Source organism: Anabrus simplex, chromosome 1 (genome assembly GCF_040414725.1).
Source record: "Anabrus simplex isolate iqAnaSimp1 chromosome 1, ASM4041472v1, whole genome shotgun sequence".
Lineage (NCBI taxonomy): Eukaryota > Metazoa > Arthropoda > Insecta > Orthoptera > Tettigoniidae > Anabrus > Anabrus simplex.
In genome coordinates, this window is record NC_090265.1 from 135,977,839 (window position 1) to 136,002,031 (window position 24,193).

The 24,193-nt window shown below is 38.9% G+C and overlaps 1 protein-coding gene across 1 annotated transcript in view; it reads left to right on the top strand.

The window, feature by feature from the left end:
* Positions 1 to 24,193, top strand: part of LOC136862973 (angiotensin-converting enzyme) — a 278,093-nt gene that overhangs the window by 231,035 nt on the left and 22,865 nt on the right. Inside the window, exons 5-10 of the mRNA XM_067139272.2 lie at positions 7,178 to 7,318; positions 11,260 to 11,463; positions 14,575 to 14,672; positions 16,427 to 16,581; positions 19,739 to 19,869; positions 22,500 to 22,767. Of these exons, the coding sequence (XP_066995373.2) occupies positions 7,178 to 7,318; positions 11,260 to 11,463; positions 14,575 to 14,672; positions 16,427 to 16,581; positions 19,739 to 19,869; positions 22,500 to 22,767 (997 nt within the window). The remainder of the gene's footprint in view (positions 1 to 7,177; positions 7,319 to 11,259; positions 11,464 to 14,574; positions 14,673 to 16,426; positions 16,582 to 19,738; positions 19,870 to 22,499; positions 22,768 to 24,193) is intronic.

Genomic DNA, 24,193 nt, shown 5'->3' on the forward strand with positions numbered 1-24,193 from the left:
CCAGGGAATCACTGGAGAGGTGGAGGGAATATTTTGAACATCTTCACAATGTAAAAGGAAATCATCCTGGTGGTGTTGCGAACAGCCAAGCTCATGGGGAGGAGGAAAATGATGTTGGTGGAATTATGCTTGAGGAAGTGGAAAGGATAGTAAATAAACTCCATTGTCATAAGGCAGCAGGAATAGATGAAATTAGACCTGAAATGGTTAAGTATAGTGGGAAGGCAGGGATGAAATGGCTTCATAGGGTAGTAAAATTAGCGTGGAGTGTTGGTAAGGTACCTTCAGATTGGACGAAAGCAGTAATTGCACCTATCTATAAGCAAGGGAACAGGAAGGATTGCAACAACTATCGAGGTATCTCATTGATTAGTATACCAGGCAAAGTATTCACTGGCATCTGGAAGGGAGGGTGCGATCAGTCGTTGAGAGGAAGTTGGATGAAAACCAGTGTGGTTTCAGACCACAGAGAGGCTGTCAGGATCAGATTTTCAGTATGCGCCAGATAATTGAAAAATGCTACGAGAGGAATAGGAAGTTGTTTGTTTCGTAGATCTAGAGAAAGCATAGACAGGGTACCGAGGGAAAAGATGTTCGCCATACTGGGGGACTATGGAATAAAAGGTTGATTATTAAAATCAAAGGCATTTATGTTGACAATTGGGCTTCAGTGAGAATTGATGGTAGAATGAGTTCTTGGTTCAGGGTACTTACAGGAGTTAGACAAGGCTGTAATATTTCACCTTTGCTGTTCGTAGTTTACATGGATCATCTGCTGAAAGGTATAAAGTGGCAGGGAGGGATTCAGTTAGGTGGAAATGTAGTAAGCAGTTTGGCCTATGCTGACGACTTGGTCTTAATGGCAGATTGTGCCGAAAGCCTGCAATCTAATATCTTGGAACTTGAAAATATGTGCAATGAGTATGGTATGAAAATTAGCCTCTCGAAGACTAAATTGATGTCAGTAGGTAAGAAATTCAACAGAATTGAATGTCAGATTGGTGATACAAAGCTAGAACAGGTCGATAATTTCAAGTATTCAGGCTGTGTGTTCTCCCAGGATGGTAATATAGTGAGAGAGATTGAATCAAGGTGTAGTAAAGCTAATGCAGTGAGCTCGCAGTTGCGATCAACAGTATTCTGTAAGAAGGAAGTTAGCTCCCAGACGAAACTATCTTTACATCGGTCTGTTTTCAGACCAACTTTGCTTTACGGGAGCGAAAGCTGGGTGGACTCAGGATATCTTATTCATAAGTTAGAAGTAACAGACATGAAAGTAGCAAGAATGATTGTTGGTACAAACAGGTGGGAACAATGGTAGGAGGGTACTCGGATGAGGAGATAAAGGCTAATTTAGGAATGAACTCGATGGATGAAGCTGTACGCATAAACCGGCTTCGGTGGTGGGGTCATGTGAGGCGAATTGAGGAGGATAGGTTACCTAGGAGAATAATGGACTCTGTTATGGAGGGTAAGAGAAGTAGAGGGAGACCAAGACGACGTTGGTTAGACTCTGTTTCTAACGATTTAGAGATAAGAGGTATAGAACTAAATGAAGCCACAACACTAGTTGCAAATCGAGGATTGTGGCGACGTTTAGTAAATTCTCAGAGGCTTGCAGACTGAACGCTGAAAGGCATAACAGTCTATACTGATTATGTATGTATGTAGTTATGTACGGACTTTATTTGGTATAAATCGTGATCTTAGTGTTGTATGTGAGGTTATGTTATGACACGTTTGCTGTATGTATATTAATAAGTTTATTTCATGTAATAGCACGTAATTAATAGTATATAATTTACCTGTATGTATGATATATAAATCCACTGCAGTGTTGTGCAACACACGGTAATAGTCGAGAACCACGTATCTTTGGCACTAGTTAGAGAAATTCCATTCAGTGTAAATAGGTTATTGGAGACTCGCGAAATTACGAGAAAACATTGTCATCTTCTTCTAGAAGCCTGGTCAGGCAATATATATAAAGAGGCAGTCTTGGTAGTGGAGTACAGTTGTTTGACGAGACTTGTAGTGGAAGTCGTTAGCAGAGTGTTTAAAGTGAAGTATGTGAACTTTGTTGGGTTGGTAGTTGGTTGACATGAAAGTGTTGCGGTCTTTTTCGTAACAGTGTTTTGTTCAAGAGGGCAGTTATTAGTGTGTGCGTCTTTGTAATTACAACAGCAATAAGCCGAAAACTAGCCGAACGAAGAAACATTTCCTCTTTCCTTGCTATCCTGTTCTTCAGTGATCGCTCTGTAAAACGTTTACGGATACAAACCGCCACCAACAAAATTCAAAGAAAATTCTTCTTAGCATATGTACCCGTCCTTCACACGTGAATTAGTAATCGATTCACGAATCCTTCATGAATTTATGCGAAGTTGCATGCCTGTATTCAAACGTTTAATCCGGCATGCTTCTACGAAAGAACGTGGCAGTAACGTGACGTGCGATAAAGCTGAACAAAGTGGAGAAAGAATGAGGACGATCACAGTTTATTGAACGGTACAGTTCCTGGTCCGAACTTGTGCGTAATTATCCCTATTTCTAGGTTGCATATTGTTCATCTGAAACCGGGAGTGGCAATGTGGCTGAAGACTCGTGAAACCAATCGTTAACGATAACCTCTCTTATTATCGGTTCTATCGAAAAGAGTAAAATGGCCTTACATGTAAAACCTTTAATCCACCTTGAAATCACTTGAAAGCCTATAAAACAGTCCATTAATGAAATCTCCCTTATTAATCCTCGTATCGAAATGATGCACATGAGAAAAAATGTTAGAAATTGGTTTCCATTAAGGCAGGTTGATTTCCATTGAGTTTAGTTGTGTATGTTTTATGGGAGTGCAAAATCACGGTTTCGGTTCCGTATAAACCCCCTGTCAATTCAGGGATTTAGAAACAACCTACCCAAGGACAGGTGGATTCTAAATATGAAGTTTGGTAGAAATATATCCAGTAGTTTTGAAGTTACAAGAACTCGGACACCAAAGCTAACAAATATTTAGGTTTCAGGTGTAGTAATGATACTACGCTTGAAACTGATAATTGAACGACAATATCGCCAAAATAGTCGGTGTTCAATAAATTTCCAATTTCTTTGCAATCATTTAAGAAAAGGCTAGGAAAACAACAGATAGGGAATCTGCCACCTGGGCGACTGCCCTAAATGCAGATCAGTAGTGATTGATTGAATTTGATTTGACACACGGTCGTTACGATTTTACTGCATTATATCGAATTTTTAAAAAATACTAAAACGCAGTGCTAAAATATTCTGTAGTATTGTGCTTTGCAATGATGGCGTAAGCTAACCACTCTACCCCATCACGTGCCGCGGTTAACAATGGTGGAAGCCTTTACCTTCCACTCCTCCAAGGACCTTCATGGCCTGCACGGAGGTGTCTTTGTCTTTGTCGTAGTCTTCGAAAAAGCTGGTTATTCTAGTTGGGTTGCAGACCGGAATCTTGACGCTTGAAAAATCTTCTGCGTGTTCCCAACGGGAAGACGACTCGACTTGCGACCTCTTAGACAGGTTTCAGAGGTTATTAACGTACATTGCGTGACAATTGACGTCAACAGAGGCTTCAAGAATTGACAGTGGTTGTTTTCTGCGGAGTAATTCATATCCTTAGGCTATATCAAAAGAAATGGTGTTACGTGAAGGAATTTGAGTCGTGTTGCTTGTGTGGGACTAATGCAATACTTCAGAGGTGATAGAACTGATGGTCAATACAGAACTTCGCTATTTGCACAATATTACCTTGGTGCTTCAAGAAAAGAATGAAAATTCGCTACGCAGTATGGGCCGTGTAGCAATGAGATTGTATTCAGAAGATGGTAGTAGCAACCTACTGTCGGCAGCCTTGAAGGTGTTTTCCGTAGTCTCCCATTTTCATATGTAGTTGATGTAAAATGAACGAAGTTCTCTTTTTCATGCAACTAAGTTCCATTCGGGGCGTGCTTCAAAAGAGTTGTAGCACCTCGAGGAATGAGGATACGAGCTTTTTCAAGTCATTTCCCATGGCTGAGTGGTCATCGTCTTCGATCCTCGAGACACCGGCTTCGATTCTCGGTGGAGTGGAGGGATTTTAATTGTAAGCAGTGAATTCTCTAGGCTCGGGGAGTGGTTGGTTGTGCTTTGAAACACTGAGTCTGTACCTCAAAGCTACGGCCGCTCCGTACTCATTTCTAAATCTTTCCTATCCCAGTGGCTTGTAAATGCATTGTTGAACAGCCATTATTTACTGCCAGTCCCGCAGTGTAGGGGTGGCGTGCCTGACTTACCCGGAGGCCCCAGGCTCGATTTCTGGCCAGGACAGGGATTTTTACCAGAATCTGAGGGCTGGTTCGAGGTCCACTCAGCGTAAGTGATTACAATTGAGGATCTATGACACTGTGAGATGGCGGCCCCGGTCTAGGAAGCCAAGAATAACGACAGAGAGGACTCGCCGTGCTGACCACACGCCACTCCTAATCTGCCGGCCGTCGAGCAGCGGTTGCTTGGTAGGCCATAGCCCTTCGGGGATGTTGCAACATGGGGCTTAATATTATGAAATATTGTTTTGCTGGGATGGTTGGCTCAGGCGGTAGAGCGCTGGCCTTCTGAGCTGAAGTTGACGGGTTCGATCCCGGCCCAGTCCGGTAGCGTTGGAAAGTGCTCGTGTTAGCAGATTTAAGGGCACGTTGAAGAACTCTTGCTAGACAAAATTCCCACACATCGCCGTCTCCGAAAACCGTGAAAGTAGTTACTGGGACGTAAAACCAGTAATATTAAATTGTCATATTGTCCTGAAACATTGTTTGCACAGGACATTATGCAATGAAATGGCGTATGGCTTTTAGTGCCGGGATTGTCCGAGGACAAGTTCGGCTCGCCAGATGCAGGTCTTTGGATTTGACACCCGTAGGCGACCTGCGTGCCGTGTTGAGGATGAAATGATGAAGACGACGACACATTCACCCAGTCCCCGTTTCATTCGCTGAAACCAATTTTGGTTAAAATTCCCTATCCTGTCGGGAATCGAACCCGGGACCTCTGTAACCAAAGGCCAGCACACTAACCATTTAGCCATGGAGCCGGACAGGACATGATGTAATAAACACAGACACACCTCATCGAGCTATAGGAAAAAAATTGATGCGGCTGTACTCCCCAGTCCGGCCGGGAATCGAACCTTGGGCCGTTGGAACTGAAGGTCGATATGCTGACCATTCAGTCAAGGTGTCGAACAATATTTAAGGCATTGTCTTAACGGTGTATGGATTAAACAGAGAAGCTGTTCATATTTCGCAGTAATTTGTACCGCTTGAGGTAAATAATTGTAACGAGTCTTGTACTACCTTAGAGAACCACATCGTGACAATGGAGAGTTTTCATCATAGGAGATAGCTACTTCTGGTACTGCCAGAGATATAAGAATGGCATTAGCACAGATACGTGATGTAAAACTGTGCATGCAACTAATCTCCCTCCGGTGTGTGCTTGAAAAGGGCTGCACCGCCTCGAGGACTGAGATAATAGCTTTTTCAAGTTTATTTCCATGGCTGAGCGGGCAGCGTCTTGACCTTCGGTCCTCGATTCTCGGTCGGATCGAGGAATTTTAATTGTAAGCAGTGAATTCCCTTGCCTTGGGGACTGGGTACTTGTGCTGTCCCAAACATTATTGGAACTCCACGCTGCAATATCTTCCGCCACACACTCAGTTTGGCAGATGCTGTCTACCCTCGTCGGAGGGTTTCCCTCACAAATTCTGCACCAGACTAACTTCAGTCACCCGAAATTACAAGGGTTTGTTGCATCATCAATGTTCGGATCATTAATCAGTAGATTTTTGTTGTAGCACTCATGGTGTCATTGTTAACTGTTAAGGCTTACCTTTACTGCAGTTTGCCCATCTCCATGGCTAAATGGTCAGCATGCTGGCCTTTGGTCCGCGGGGTATCGGATTCGATTCCCGGTCGGGTCGGGGATTTTAACCTTAATCGGTTATTTCGTCTGGCTAGGGTACCGAGTACTTGTGATTAAGCAGGGCTCCATCCTCAGACATTCAGACATACTACTACTAATACTACTACTACAGTTCATATTCGTTTCTTCACCTACTATAATATTTCTACCACATAGCCCTGATTGTCTCAAGATGTGTCAAATTTCTCCTGATCAAGTTTTGATGTATTACTTCGTCTCAAGGACCTGGAATTGGTATCTCTTCAGTTACGAACCCATGTACTCAAATCATCTTCAGCAACATTCTGCAACACAAAAAATTTCTGTAAACTCTCCTCTACATAGTTAAAATAAAATAGCATTTTCACTATCTATAAAAGAACCTACATTAATACTTCCTAATATGTACTATGTGTAATATGAACGAAGTTCTCTTTTTTATGAATGCATTTTTGCTTGATTTAATAATAATGTTTAACGTCTTCGCACTTTCTCCCAAAGTAGGGAAAGCAACGGCAAACTACACTCCTAACCATGCCGTATAACTTTATTATGACAGTCATAGATTTCTGCAGTTTCGCTGTAACCGCATAACCTTTGGTGGCGCCCTATCGAGAATCTAACCAGCCTTCGGGCTGAGGACTTAACAAGCAGAACTATTTTTACAGGTTTCGGGGGGAGGGGGGGGGGGCACTGGGGTGCCTAAAACTTTTCTAAGTACTCTTGCACGATAAATCTACCACCACGATGTTGACTGATTTGAACATAAAATTCCTTCCGATTAGGCTGGGATCAAACCCGCCACCTTAGAAAGTCAGTGCTCTATCTGAGCTACTCAGCCTGCATTTTACGTTCTTCTGCTATCGCTGGTTATATTACTACGGAAAAAGCAACGGTAATTTTTGTTGTCTCTTCTGACTATAGTGCAGATTTTTTGTTAATCTAATATTTTGTTTTTATTTCGTGCTTAATACACTACTAAGTTGAACTTTCAAGAAGTGTAAAAGTGTAATCCTTTGTTTAAAATACATCATGAATTACCCCAGAAGGACAATTTATAACCAAAGCTTCTCCATGCTCTTTATTTCAGTGTCTCTTGCACACAGTTCGGAGCAAAGCTCTTGTTCATTTTATAGCTGAAAGTCTGACCATTGAAAAAATGTCCCTAAAGTTTCACCCTAGAATGTTAAAACATCTTCAGTTGATCATAATTATGTTCCAGATGTCCGCAGAGTGCTAGCGCAGTCCGGAGATATCGCTGAGCTGCAGCATACATGGCGTCATTGGCACACTGCGGTGAAGGAAGGTGTTGATGGATACGTCCAACAACTGCAGCTGGTCCGAGAAGCAGCCGTAGCCAATGGTATGTAGATGCAGGTGTTGCTTTTGGTCTTTATTGAAGAAGGCAGTCAAATGAGTGTCTTCTGAACTAAGTCGTTCAGATCTTGATTCACTCAAAAACACTCTTACATGCAACCTCGCCTTTGTTTTTACAGGTTTTTTTTTTAGTTTCACCGTCACTGTACTGCTGTGTTTTGCCATAAGGTAACTTAAAATATAAAGCACAGTAAACAAAGTCCACCTTATTTATTTAAATCAATCAGTTGCCACTTATCTGTATTAAAGCTGTCTCCGACATAGCAGATTCCCTATTGGTTCTTACCACTGTATGGACAACACCGTGGGTCTGCGTTGCCTGTGATTAGTAGCCACTATGTGAGGAACACCATGGGTTTGCGTTGCCTATGAGTAGCGTCGTAATATGGGAAACCCCACAGATCTGCATTACCAGTGCATATTATATTATCTGGGAGTAGTACCACAATGTGTGGAACACTGTAAGTCTACGTTACTCATGATGAGTACCGCTACGTGAGAAATATTGCTAGGAAATAAGAACCATCATAAGTACCATTATGAGGGGAAGTTTACCTGGATTTTGGACCCCTTCATAAAACAAGAATCATCGATTCAGGATTGTGCTGTGGAAGCAGCCCCTTTGTCAGGATATACTATTGTTTTAAGATAGTTTCTGGGAAGGATGGGCATTGCAGGTTGAATCTACAGATTAGTTTAAGTTCGTAATCCTTACTAATATTTTTTTTTAAATTTTAGTCAGTGGATTAATGTTGGAATTATTCTTAACTTTCAATATTGTGAGTTGGATCTGCTGATTATTTTAAATTCATATTCATCCATTCATCACATTTTGAATTCTGGTCATTTGATGAGTTTTTGGACTTCTAAATTGTCATTACATTTCGTACCATTAAGGGCTGATGACCTAGATGTTAGGCCACCTTTAACAAGCATAGTCTATTGGCTCTCTATGTAGTCTTTTCTTAAGTGATGTGATGGCTTTTAGTGGCAGAGGATATGATGGGGACAAGGCTATTTGATGAGATAGTAGTATGTATCAACAATGTTATGTGCCTCCTGATTGCCTCATTAAGACACAAATTTTAAAATTAATAAAATTCGCTGTAAAATTTGCCTTTGTTTTCACGTTTAAGAGTAGTCTGTAATCGTAGTACCAAACATCACATGTCAATGAGGCAGGGTGTTTGATTCTCGGACTATTAAGTTCTTAAAAACTAACAGCAGTTCCTTGAAAATATTAGGTATTGATGAGAAATTTTATGATATTTATAGTTGTTGCGGAGATACATAATTAAAACTTGATAACAATGGCTCGAGCTGTTTCTGTAGAACTGTCTCCTAAATTTCAAGTTTGCTCATAAAAGATTTTGAAGAAAAAGGTATTTTTTCATTCTGAATTCCAAAATAGGACTAATTCACTCCTAAAAAAAATCACATTTCTTCTCGATTAATCTCTATACAATATATAAGAATAAAATGTTGATTTGTTGTAACTGCTTTTTATTTCAAAATATAGATTGAAAAGAGATGTTTATTTTTCACAATTTTGCAAATAATAATAATAATAATAATAATAATAATAATAATAATTTATTCCCAGACCAGGTGCTGGTTACATGAGCATAGTAATAACCTAAGTTTGATATGAAGGTGATAGCCCTGATAGTAATTTTGTTAATCATGGTGAAAGTATGTTTGCCTGTGAAGAGGTTTCCTTCACCAAAAATATTCTTTAGTAAATTATCTTTCCCTAATTGATCTTGACTTTCTAGCTGGGCAACTTCAAGGTCTCTAAAAGCTACAAAGCTACTCAAAAGTCTGGGAGAAATGAATTAAAATAGGACTTCCATTACAGTTATAGCTTATTTTAAAAATGCAATATGAATTTCAATTTCAAACTGTAGTACACTAAACTTAAGTATGAAAAATAATAAACATAACTAGGCAAGCAATTTCTGAAAAATTGCTGGTTTATCAGTCTAGACAGGGGGCTCCTACATTTTCTGTTTTGAAAGAGATTCTACTTTATTCAGGATCAATTACAGCAGCACATACTACTTAACATAAATCTACGGTAGTTCGAGAACGTGCACTTAACTCTATCATATTTGTCCTTCTTAGGAGAGCGAAGTTGTCATTCGGAACCTAAATGCCAGGTTGTTTGGAAATAAATGGCTACTTTTGTACTGGACACAGGGTGGTACAGAGTTTTTGAATTGAGAAAACTTATTGGATTCATTCAAAGTAGTCTCTGTCTGCAGTGACGAATATCTGCTGACAATTCAAAAGAGGTGAAGTCCTGAAAGGCTCTTTCTACACCATCCCTATTTTCGAGCACCCTGTCTGTTGGGAACTGACTGACCTAGAATCTTAAATGTAGCGGCAATCTGTACTTGCTGAGTTGGGGCAATATGGTAGTACAAAAATACTTTGTACTTCAGGTCTCTCAGCTTCTAGTAACAAATTTTGCTGGACTTATTGTGTGTTGGAACTGCTGAAGTGCTGCAACTTTGTCCCCAGAAGTTCTAATCTAACTACATTAGACTGGCTTGTCAGAGCTCCTTCAAATACCACTGGACTGAGCTCATATCACTTGCGCTCATCTGAACAACTCAGCTCACCGGCCCTCTCAATTCCTACTTCATAAATTTTGCCTAGTGGTGTTTAGCATTGTCTACTTCGTTTTTGCATAAATAAATTTAATTGCAAAGCCTGTATTGTTAATAGTATACTTTTTAAGGGTACAATCAAAGGTTCACCTTTTCAGTATAGTGTTGTAAAGGTGGAACCTTTGCTTGTACCTTTAAAAAGTATTGTCTGCTTTAGTTGGATGTCCTTTGCTGCTAACCAAACGCAGCTGCTTTTTTCCTTTGTAAGACATTCGAAACATTTCATCAGTTCCTGTACAGTATGAGAGAGCAGTAATTTTCTCATATGGAGGAAATAACTAGTCCGCAATACTAACAACAAATCCTTCTGTGGCATAGTCTTCGATTTTGGAAAGTATTTGGGTGTTCCACCTATGATTAACCACTGTCCATTTCACATGCAATTATTGTACAGGGTCAGACATCACAATATGAGTAGGATTTTCAAACTAATTATGCACTGCCCTAACCAGAGTAATCTCCCATGTCCTCTTCATTTTGATAGGCTTCTGCTGCTATAAGTCAGAATGTCAGCTCGTGCAATAAGATGTTGCACATACAGCTACACTTCATAAAACATAATCAGTGTTCAATTGCATAATGTAAAAACTCATTCGTAGTCTATCTGAAAAGAACCTGTCTTGCAATGTTTTTAACATTGTGTATTTGTTAATCAGCTGTGGTTATTACTCGTTTATTGGGAAGTGAAGTAATTTACCAAGCGAGATGGAAATTTATCAAACAACTTCTTAGAACTTGTTTATTAAAAGACTAGGTAAACAATTGATATGGAATCTGCCACCTGGGTAACAGCACTAAATGCAGATCAGTGGTGAATGAAATAAATGAAAATTGACCATCCAGAGGACACATACAGGGCAATGCAAATCTATAATCCTGGGGAAATCAACAAAATGACCATTTGATTATATCAATCAATCTTACTGACAGTTCCAAGACTTGTTTAGTTAAAAGCGGGAAGGGTTGAATGTGGGTGGACATAGTGAATTTTGGCCAGATATTTATGAGCAATATAGTTTACTTTCTAGTTATTGATCTTAAATGTGATTAGTTGCCTGTTCCATACTGCAGATTGGGACTTCTGCTTCTTGATGTACAGATAGCCTATTCAGGACACAAGTAGCAGGTTGTCATAGAGTATATTGTCAGTGAAAAGTAGTGTGTAGAAGACTCAAACCATCTAAGAACCTTGTGTGTGATGTTCTTTTATTATATTGTGTATTACAGTATGTTATCAAAGTGTTTTTATGTGCAGAGGCAGAAAATCCAACAACATATTGGATGAATCTTCAGGATCTGGAAATAGATTCCTCTAAAGAACTCTCCTATGAACGTGCTGAAGAGTTTTGGGAGGAAATCAAACCATTGTACACAAAGCTTCATCAGTATGTGGCGGGCTGGTTGCGCCACCAACTGTTGGATTCCAGCACTGGCAGTATCCTCCCTGCACATATGCTAGGTTTGTGACTTTCAAATTCTATGATGAATGCTAAGAATAAACAGAAAGTGATTACTATATCTGTAACCTTAGTCAGTGGCAATTCATTTATAATTTTTTAATTTGAAAATGGAATAAATTCTAACTTGGTATTAACTTGGTAAGATCCATCTTGTTTTCTGTTTGCTGTATAATTGTTGATAAATGTTCATAAAATAGTAACACAGGTGAGATAAGTTCTCTTTAATAATTATATTTTTTAGACTAAAATTTCAGAATTGGTAAAGCTATTCTTAGAATAAATTTGTCTGGCAAGGTTAAGTCTGTTAGGCCCCATCTACCACACAACCAGAAAATAAACTTACATGTGCAGAATTGAAAGAAATAGACTACAAATGAGACATCATTTACCTACTAAACAATATGTTCAAACTTATTCGTCTACTGATGTCATTCCACACCATGTCTCCACTGGCAGCTCAGAACATACCGCTTAGTCGAGCAGCTCGTCTTTTTCCCAAGTCTTCCCAGCCCAAACTATACAACATTTTTGGAATGCTACTCTTTTGTCAGAAATCACCTAGAACAAATTGAGCTGCTTTTCTTTGGACTTTTTCCAGTTCATGAATAGAGTAATCCTAGTGACGGTCCCATACACTGGAACCATACTCTATACCAGAGACTTATATGCCCTCTCCTTTACATCCTTACTACAACCCCTAAACACCCTCACAACCATTGCAGAGAACTATACCCTTTATTTACAATCCCATTTATTACCCCAATGAAGATCTTTCCTTATATTAACACCTAGGTACTTACAATGATCCCTAAAAGGAACTTTCACCCCATCAATGCAGTAATTAAAACTGAGAGGACTTTTCCTATTTGTGAAACTCGCAACCAGATTTTTAACCCTGTTTGTCATGCCATTGCATGCTGTCTGTCCTACAACATTATCAAGGTCATTTTGCATTTGCTCACAATCTTGTAACTTATTTATTACTCTATACAGAATAACATCTGCAAAAAGCCTCCTCTGATTCCACTTCCTTACTCATATCATTTTTATGTATAAGAAAAAGAAAACAAAGGTCCAATAATACTGCATTGAGGAATTCCCCTCTTTAATTATTACAGGGTCAGATAAAGCTTCACCTACTCAAATTCTCTGAGATCTATTTTGTAGAAATATATCTAATTCAGTCACTCTTTTGTCGAGTCCTATTGCACTCTTCGCCAGTAGTCTCCCATGATCCACCCTATGAAATGCCTTAAAGTCAATCGCAATACAATCCATTTGACCTCCTGAATCCAAGATATCTGCTATATCTTGCTGGAATCCTACAAGTTGAACTTTAGTGGAATAATCTTTCGTAAACCCGAACCGTCTATCAAACCAGCAATTCATTTTGCAAACGTGTCTAATGTAATCGGAAAGAATGCTTTCCCAAAGCTTATGTGCAATGCATGTCAAACTGACTGGCCTGTAATTTTCACATTTATGTCTATAATCCTTTCCTTTATACACAGGATTAAGGATTCCTGGAATTTCCTTCTTCAAACCTGTTTCTGCCTTAAAATACCTATACATACCCTTCCATTTTTCACTAAAATTTGTATGACTGCCAATCATGCTTGCCATCATGTTGCCGTAGCTGACTTCTGTGCTAGATTATCTGCTAGGGGCTTTACGTCGCACCGACACAGATAGGTCTTATGGCGACGATGGGATAGGAAAGGCCTAGGAGTTGGAAGGAAGCGGCCGTGGCCTTAATTAAGGTACAGCCCCAGCATTTGCCTGGTGTGAAAATGGGAAACCGCGGAAAACCATCTTCAGGGCTACCGATAGTGGGATTCGAACCTACTATCTCCCGGATGCAAGCTCACAGTCACGCGCCTCTACGCGCACGGCCAACTCGCCCGGCGTGTGATAGATTCAATTTCCTAGTAAGTTCCTTCAATTTCTCCTTACTTCCACAGGCATTTCTAAGTATTTCTTTTCAATCTGCATTGGTGACATTGCCTGAAACTAGGTGAGACCCCTCTGCCAGAGATAAGTAGTATATTCCTCCATTGTCATACTGATGAAATAACAAATGAGTTTGTGTGTCTTGAGGTGTGATAAGGTGTTACTCAGTGTATCAGTCTGTGATAGTATTCCAGTGATTGAATGAGGTAGCAAAACTGATCGTGTAAGTAGGAAGGCGAGTATAAAGGGAATGTTTTATGTGGAAGGCATAAGACATGTAGATTATGGTGCTGTTTTTAGTTTTAGCCAACAGTTCATTGTAGGTGGGTTAAACATGGTCATGTTATTTCAAATTGTATTTAAAGAAGGGCACATCTCATGAGAATCAAAAAGCTTATGAATGAAAGGCTTTTTTTTTTTTTTTTTTTTCCCAAGAGTGTAATGTACAGTGCAGTGTTTTTCAAGGGACATGGCTAAAATAATGTATAACAGAGAAGACATGAAAGTGAAGAATTGAAAATTTTCTATTGGAATTTAATTTTTTAATTATTTAACTGTTCAGAGAACAATAGCAACAAATTATAAAGTAAATTTAAGATGAATGATCTGTAACCTAATTTCCAGCATTCAAAAGTAGGCCTGCTTGTTATTTTTCCTATCTTAATCTGGCTTTCTTCTTATCGTAAACTTCCCTCATTAAGAATGAAGATATGTTGAGGTAGCCTTATCATGCGTGTTGCTTGCTCTGCAGTGGAGGAGAAAAACGTTCCTGAGGGTCTCAGAAGAAATACATATAAGAACTAGACTTGTTAACAGAGAAAGCCATTTATATGAAGATGGCAGTGCATGAAGACTGGAGATTATCCTTGTCCTTATGATTTTCATGTTTGTTTTCATATCCTCTTTCTTTAGCTTCCTCTTTACACACACAGATTTCTCATTTAAAAAATCCTATTATGTATTCCTTTTTATGTTCCTATCTTTCTACTTGATATTTGTAACTGTATTTGTCAAGTGTTCCTTTCTATTACTCATTTTTAAAGGGTCAACTATAAATTATAAAAACCAAATGCCAATTGAAGAGTTGGAATTTTTTCCAATTTAAAAGTGCTATGCTCTATGTATAGATTTTAAATCAATATTAGTCATTATTTGTACAGGTTCTTTGCTTGGAGAAGACTGGAGTGTACTGGCAGATCTGGTATTGCCACCAGATGATTCAACTTTCAAGGACATTCAGAAGGGTCTGTCTAATCAGGTATGAGGAAATTATCTAATATCAGAGTAGATCATAAGCTCTGTAGAATTACTTCTAAAAAGAGTAAATATTTTTCTTAATGTTACTGAAAGTTGTCTCAAATTGTACAAGTCTTTTCTTAGTCAGTCTATTGTCAGCGGTAGTGTCGGGAATATTTGGAGTATGAAAGAACTTTAAAGTGGGTAGTAAATCCTACTACTTCATCAAGCATCTCCTTGGTGTATCTATGGGCTGTCAAGCCTTCCATTCTTGTCAAACAAGCTCCGTGCATGCTTCAGTGGTAATCCTAGCCCAGACCATCACAGAGCCTCCATCAATAGGTTTCCTTGCAAAGACAGTACAGGGTGAATAATGTTCTCTGAACCTTCTCCATAGTCTCTAGATTCCATCCTGTGCCCTCAAACAGAATCTGGATTTATCCGTACACAGCACTGACCTCCACTGCTCTGTAGTCCAGTTTCAGCATGCGTTGGCGTATTGGCACCCGAGAGGCATGATGCTCGCGTGTAAGTAGAGGTTCTGTGCCCTTGCCTCTTGGACGTTAAATTCATTTCCTACAGCCTCCTCCTTACTGTTCTTTCGCTGATGTTCATGCTCTGTACTTGCTGCAAACAGCTTATGACCTTAATGGCTGTGAAGTGTGGATCACGAAGAAAGCGATCATTCTGCTTAGTAGTGCTGCTCCTATGACCAGACCAGAACTATGCCTTCTGGTGTAGATATTGTCCTGTCTGTACTTTTTAACAGTTTTGTACACATTAGAACAAGACGTGCCTGTAACGTCTGCTACCTAGCGTATACTGCGCCCATCTTCCACTAATGCTACAGCCCTTACTGCATTTCCAGGCGAGAGAGCCTTCGTGATCTGATTTAGAAGAGAGACCAACTGTTGTAGACAAACCGTAACGTCCACAAAAATACGTGGCATGAGAATTCACAGCAGTGAACATTGACAGCTTGTCTAAAGGCAGGAAACAGCAATATTGGTGTTGTGATTATGATCGATAATGTTCATCTATTATTGTGTTGGAACTTCTCAAAATGGCATAGTTAACTATGATACATTGCCGAATTGTTGTAATGTCATGAAATTTAATTTATACAAGGTTTCAAATACACTAACATTAAATTTTGTCTGAAATGCACAGTGTTTTGCTTGTTTTACTGGCGAGGGTATTCTCTCCTAGTATGTTGTTTTTTACTTGGATAGCGGAGGGCAGGTATTGTATTAACCTGTATTAGTTAAACACAACACAGGTTATCTCCTCTCATGGGCACTTTGGAGAAGTTATAAAGGCAATTCCTGAAGGAATGAGAACTGATCTTGTCCATTTGACCTTGCACATGTGACCTTGCAGACTTTAAGTGCTTCAGTAAATCATTTTTCCAAGGATTATGTGCCATACTTACATACTGGAATTATTTTTTTTCTTCTATGCAGCAATGGAAAATGGAGGAAGTAACCCATCCTATTTCTATCCATCTGTAAATATCAAATGAGAGGGAGATAGATCTAATTTTTCAACCTCCATCCCCAAAAAAGAAAATCTAATGTAGTGAGAGAAGTTCCGAAATAGCTTTATTATGTACGTTCATGTTGCAAAAATTTTTCAGTGTTGATTTTTACAATTTTAATTTTATATTCTGTTTGACACCATAAGGGTTCTGCACTCATAGCTATGTAAATTTGTTGATTAGGCACTGAGAAGCTGAAGGAAATTTAAAAGAACTGAGTGATGCTTATCTATTTTTAGGGGCTTGCTGGGAAGCTTCTCTACAATGAAGCTATCAGAACGATGAATGAGATTGGGCTACAGAAGCTTCCAGAACGTTTTTGGAAGGGTGTGCACTTCAATGGAACTTGCCCACCTAAAACAGTCCGGTTCTGTGATGATGAAGGGACAGTCAAGTAAGAAACTCTTTGATTAGAATTCATATTGTAAAATTGTGACTGTAAGATATAATACCTTAATAGTGAATATGTATTTTGTTTTGAGATAATGACTGCTCATAATTCTCTTCACTGCTCAATACATTACTGAAATGTTAATTTATCTGTACCCAAAATAGTTTAAAAATATTTAAACCTTATGGACACTTTAGTATACCATTCAATCAAACATACCGCGTGTCCTGTGTGAACAAAGTAGCCGGCCCTGCAATGTAGGGGTAGCGTGGTTGCTTCACGCTTTGAGGCCCCGTGTTTGCTTCCTGGTCAGGTCAGGGAATTTTACCTGCATCTGAGGGTTGTTTTGAGGTCCACTCAGCCTACATGATTACAATTGAGGAGCCATCTGATGGTGAGATGGCAGCCCCAGTCTAGAAAGCCAAGAATAATGGTAGAGGAATAGTCTTGCTGACCACAGGACACCTCGTAATCTGCAGGCATTCAGACTGATCAGCGGTCGCTTGATAAGCTATGGCCTTCGGGGCTGTTGTGCCATGGGGTTTGGTTTGGGGTGAACAAAGTCAAAGGCATATTATTTCTTGTTCTGGTTACCTGATCTACAATATGGGGCATATCATAATTCTTGTAGACTTCTGTTCGATTTTAAAACTCAACACTGTAATGTCATCCAAAACAGTAATGAACTAAGCCAGTACAGTGTTGCGTTCTACATCCCAATTGTCTACTGATGTAAGTCAAAGCAACATGCAAAAGGGTATGATTTGTATGCATATCTCTGCAGGAGTCATTTTGGGCATGTATGCATGCATGTATTCTTTGAAGTCGAAAACCCAGTCAAACTAGCGTTGCTGTAACAACCTGACGTACTTAATACGCTCCGTACGAGTAAGTACCGCATTAGCCATCTTTGACGTACGGGAAGTCTTTTGTACAGTACGGTATTATTAACAAACTTTCTTCTACATTTTGTTTCAGAAAATCCTGAACATTTCTTCCAACAAATGTTTCAACGGAATTATATATCAACTTGACTATCTTTTAGATCCATTCGACTACCATAATTTTCGAACTCCGCTAGCTTTGACATACGTTTTATCACAAGCAACGCCTTCTATTGAAGTTCCATTTTCTTCTCGACTTTCAGATCTCCCAATCATATACATTTTAAACTTGTTTGTTACATTCACACTTCAGTTTTAAATAACTGAAAGTAATTTTACCACCTTGGATTCAACTTGGGAATTGAAGAAACATCCCCCTTTGATGATTGTATTTATACTCAAGGCCTTCACAGTCTTAATGATATTATAAAAATATGGATCCATTTTAGTTTTAGACTCTCAAAGCTTCATGTTTAATCACGTTTTAATCTTCAAAACTGTTAATTTCACTCTCTTTTAACATACTTTGGTGCATTATCGTTGTTTTAGATGTTATTGTATAATGTTCTACGAAACCATTTTTCAACATTTTAACCTATAATTTATAAGTATATGTATTATTTTAAGATTGATATAGGCTGATGATGCCCGTAAGGAGGGTGAAACATGTACCTTTGACTTTTATGTATTATGTATAAAAAATATTTGACCATATGAAATAGTGGATCACATTGTATTGTATTGAACAGGTGGACTTATAATATTGTAATAATACTTGAGACATACGTCAACTTCAATACGGAACCAAAATGAGAATAGTTACTTGTTACTTGTAGTGCATATTAGTCGAGAATCAAATAAAGTTGTAGGAAGGCTAATGCAGTGCTCAAACTAGTGACCAATTGTATTCTGTATGAAATGAACTGTCCAGACAATTTTACATTAGTCTAAGTTGGAAGCAGCAGATATTAGATTAGAGAACAATTGCTGGTACAAAGAGGTGAGAACAACTGAAGGATAGTACCATAATCAAAATAACGTGATGAAGGCTAAACTCTATTGGTAGAGCTATGCATATAAAGTGGCTTTTGTGATGGGGTTGTTAGAGATGAATAGGGGATACGTTTACCTTGAAGAGAATAATGGTCATGAGAGGTATGACATAGAGGGACAATGGTGGTTATGGTTAGACTCTCCTTTAATTTAAAGGTACTAGGTTATCATCATCATCATCATCTTTGACCAACTCCAGTTTCCCAGGTGTGGTATACAAGCCCCTTCCATTTTGTTTTGTCCATGAACCATTCTTCGTTCACAATCCGCTTTCAATCCTGACCTCTCTCCTCTACATCCTTCACTAAGTCTGTCCATTTTTCTCTAGGTCTGCCCACTGGTCTTTCTCCTTTCTTGCAGAGCTGTTGGCACTCATTCTTTTCACATGACCAAACCACTTTAGTCTTGCCTTTTGAATCTTCTGGAGTAAGGAGTCTTCTAGTCCTACGTCTTCTCTGACGTTTTAATTCCTGATTTTTATCCCTCCTGGTCTTCTGGATCATTGTGCATAGGAACTTCATTTCTGCTGCTTGGAGTTTTGAGTTGTCCTTTCTTATTAATGTAGCGGTTTCCAGGCTGTATGTGAGGATAGGAGTGTAGTATGATATACAGTGTCATCTTGGTTTTGAGTGGTACTTCGTCAATTATATCTTCTAGATCTTGACGGAATTGTTCCTTCTCTCGAGCACTACATCCAACCTGTGATGCATATACCTGCACTACCATGTAATTTGTGGACTCCAGCTACATAAATAATTTAATGATCCTATCATTCTTATAGGATACTTCGGTAATGGTGTCCATGTCTTTTATCAAGAAAGCTACACCATTTGTCCTTTTCCTCACGTCTACTCCATACTAATTTGTAGCCATCTCTGAGAATCTTTCTACCTGCCTTTCTCAATTTTGTTTCACTCATTCCCAATATGGATAGATTTTCCTTTTCATCATATCAATAAGTTCTTCAGTTTTTCCAGTCAGGGTCAAAATATTCATAGTCCCAATTCTTACATTGTTCTTCGGACATATCTGGTACAAGGTAAAAGGCACAAATCTACTTGCAAGGCACTTGGTTAATACAGAGGCTTTCAGACTGAATGTTGAAAGGCATAAATCTATAACGAAGTCATGTATGTATGTATGTATGTATGTATGTATGTATGTATGTATGTATGTATGTCATTCCATTTTACTATATGACCAGTTTCTTTTTTTTTTTCCAGGTTCACCTCATGCAGTGAGATTGGCTGGATAGAATACTTGGATGCTCATGAAGTTGTGGCAACGGTAGTGCTCAATCATCTGGCTGTTAACAATAATAAACATATTTTGCGCCAGACCAACAGATATTCTGGTTGGTACAAATTGATTTCCTAATTATTCTAACATTAATATTCTGTGTTGTATATTTTATTTTTGCAAGTTTAAACCAATTAGAAACAAAATAGATAAATATATTTGCTAGAGAAAAGTATTTGGGCAGGTTTGTACTGCCACAGCAATGGGGAAGAAGTACAGCCAGAAACTCCATGCAGAGTGATGGGTGGCACGTTAGGGGTGGCTGCAACCATAATCTTTTCTCTATATTAGGAGCAGCTGTATTTATACAGAGGAAAACAATGGAAAATCATTCCAGTGTAATGTTCCGCAGGAAGTTGTTATGAAGAGAGTACACAGAAAAAAGGCTTCTAGCCCCAGGCAGCCCTTGAGTGGGCAAGGAGTGCTAAGAATCCCCCAGTGCAGCATAGTTAGATTTCCTGTTGTCACTTGGAATGTTAGAAGCCTGTATACAACAGGAATGTTTGATAATCCGGTACAGAAGCCAGATGAATGCAAATACACTTATTAGAAATAAGTGAATTGCAATGGCCAGACTTGGGAATTTGTAGTCATGAACAAGGAATGGTTTACTATTCTGGCAGTAACCCACAAATCCTAAATAACTGGAATGGAGTTCAAATTCATGTATCGTCTAAATAGAGAAAATGTCGGATTCAAAGTCATCCCTTCAACATTATAAAAATATATGCTCCTAGAGTAGACGAAGCTCGTGACAATGAAGTAAAGGTATTCTACGAGATGCTGAACAATGTATACAGCAAATTCTACAGCAATTAAATCACAATTTTGAGACTTTTAATGCTAAAATTGGAGACAAATGAAGATTTGACTTGGTAGAGTAACTATGGACTTCGTGTAGCTAACAGAAGAGATAAGCTATTTGAAATTGAATTGGTAGTCACTAACACTAGGTACAAACAGCCAAAATGTCTCTTTTACACATGGATTTCAACTTTGGAAGCAAACTCCAATGAACTATTGTATTTTCGAAGCCCACACACAAGTTTACCTTCTGTGGGATTCACACTGTATCTTTTACTACCTGTGTATTGTACCAGTAAAAGAGCCCGACTTTAAGATTTTAATTTTAAGGTAAGTATGAAATAGTTCTCAGGGAGTAACTGGATGGACACTAACTAGTGTTTATTCATGAAATGCATATCAAATTGCATATCACCTCATTGTAGATAGGGGTTGTATTCAACATCGTCCTTTTAATGGTCCGGATCTCCAGCTCACCAGGCCGAACAGGCTGGAACACGTTCCGGAAGATGAGACCGGAACACCCAGGTTGGTCGTGTATGAGCAAGTCTCGAACTTCCGATATTCTGGATGATCTCCGATGGTCTCTGACGATGTTACAGGTAATCACTCATCACCTAAGTCCAATGTGGCTGATGGACTCAATGTTCACAAAGACTTCAAAAATGTGTTCGTCACTTGCAGAATTTACAAGTCAAAGTTCATAAAAACCTTGAATAATTGGTTTCTCACCACTGGCGGAATTAAGTCACTGTCCATAAAGACTTAAAAGAATTCGTTCCTTAACACTCGCGAAAATGACAAGTCATTGTTCATGAAGACTTTGAATAATTTTAGAGTTCACGCGTGCACAATTGATAAGTCCCATATGGCCGTGATGGTTTAAGTTCCGCATGAAGACTATAACTACTCGAAGATAGCCTCTGACGAATATGGCAGCATGTAGAGTCAGGCTGAATACTCAGCGGTGACTGACTGATCAGGCTAAAGTGAGCCCTCCTTATATTCGGTTTGGGGGCTTCTACGTCATCATATAGCGTGATCCCTTGAAGCTAGTTATCCCATGAATCCCTCGACGGATTTACTTGAGATTCACGCTTTGCGACGTTTGTGATTCCCTTCAAAATGACATGTCGCTCAAGTCGCTACCATAATTATTAGAGGAGTTTTAAAATTTTCTTAATCAAATGTTCGTGAAGGTGTGACGCTTGAATCCAGAACATACCAGGTCAGGCCAGCTACACTTGCCGTGTCAGGCGGGTGATCTGTCTTGCCCCTGCCGCTACGTCACACACACAGCTGTCCTCGACTCGCTCGCTCGTTCCACCAAATGTAAACAAACCAGGCTTGTTCGGAATATTACGCGTGATGATTAAATGCAATTAACTATAAAAAAATACACATGTACAGGCCGTAACCGGTACAGTATGTATATGTAAGGTATTGATTGTGAATAAAAATGCTTAAAATAAAAAAAAATAATTAAAAAAACCAGATTGATAAATTCAAAAACAATTTAGGAACATGTTCAAAGGAGTGACGACAACATATCCTGGTGCAGACATTGGCTTTGATCATGTCCCAGTAGTAGCAGATGTACAGCTGAAATTAAAAATACTTGAGTTACCCCCTTTAACAGAAGGATCAACCAATGGTATAATGTTTGTGGCAAGGATGGAGGTGACAAATAGAAAAAGGCACTTAAATATAATTTCTTCTACCATTCTTCTTCAGGAATTCCATAACTTGTACAAATTCAAATGAGATATGGAGTACTGAATAACACTTCGTTTTGTGTCCATTGTTTCTAAACCTCATGATGTTATTTAAATGATCTGCATACTAGTATAGTTCGTGATATTAATTTTTTAACCATTTCAGCACTGATGGATGCTATACCTGGTGTGGTATCTCTTCTTGCTGCCAGTCCTGCTCGTCTAAACCAGCTTAATCTGCTGCCCAAGAATACCAATACAAACACAGATTATGATGAATATGGTGGATATTCAGATCATCAGAATCCAGCTGTGCTGTTGTTGGTGGCTCTTCGTACTCTACCACGTTTGCCGTACTATCTGGCTGCTGATAAATGGAGACTGGATATGCTTGCCAACAATGCAACAAATACATCATCGTGGAGTAAATTCAGGTATTGTAATTTTCTAAGCGGTAAACCCAGACCCACTTCTGTAGCAAAGCCTATTAACTCTTTCTATGACAGGACTAGAAAGCTCCACTGCTTGGAGATCTTTGTATTTGAATCCAGGTAGTTGATGGTTCTGAAAACCGAGTGGATATTTTCCTTGGGTTTTTAACCCCTTCAGTGGCGGGTTCTGGCAGACCTCCTGTGCCAAGAAATTGAGGTTTTTTCAGAGGAAATTATTTACATTCAGGAAGCAAGGAATGAGCAACAATTATTAAGGGAACACATTCATATATTATTCAAGGTTAATAAAAATTTACTTTACACTCTATTTACACATTTTTTACAGTAGGGCTGTGATAGTTTCATAAAATATTGGTGTTTTGAGAATATGGTCCTGTGAGCAATACATTTTTATTTCAGCCTTTTGTATTATTTCCAAAAGCACTAACGCAATAAACTGCCAAATTTCGTAAGAGTGTGTTTCTTTCCAAAACTGTGCCCTTGCATGCGGATATTTATTTATTTACTTTCAGCATAGGGCCTACGAATTCTTTTCGGTCACTGTCAAATGTACAATTTCACCCGTTTAGAGACAGTTCAAAGCAGTCAATCGCACTCACCTCTGGTAATAATCCAACCCTTACAGCAGGATTTCCCGTAAATGGAATTATATTAGATCGCGCATTATCCCCAGGCTTACAATTTTTCCACACGAATGTATGTTCAACATCTCCTACCATCACCTTAGCTTCTGAGGTAATATCTTCTTCACTTTCACTATAAATAATTAGAAGGTAATTATCCGAAGAATCATTATCACTACTATCAGAAATACTAATGTCACTTAGAGATTCATCTTTGATATAATTCCTCATTTTGACTTTAGACAATCATCTTTTCCGTTTCGCGCTCGCCATTTCTGTTTACCTCGTCAGCTGGCCAGAGATTGTGTATGTAAAGTAGAGAAGATAAGGTATATTTTAGGCCAGATACATCATGAATACAGCTGGAAACCCTTCCGCCATCTGTAGAGAATGCTGGAAAACATTTTCCAAAGAGATTTCAGTATCCGAAAAGTTATTGGGCGATCGCGAAATGAACACTGCAGCTAAACGAGAATTTCTCGGGTGGTGACGTTATGAGCAAGCGTGCGCAACCCAAGAATTTCTCGGGCGTGCCACTGAAGAGGTTAAACACTAAAGTTAAATATCAGGATGATTGTATCTTAGTCTAGAGATGCCTACCTCACACCTGTACAGACTTAATTACCTTTAAATACTCTACCACAAATCTTATAACACAGGTTGTTGGACACATTCTGCAAGTTCTAGAGCAGAAAGTGCTTAAGAACTATTAGTTCACTAACAGTTAACGATAATGGCCTCGTTTCTAATTGAATAACATTTATATCTTCATGGATGCTGGACAG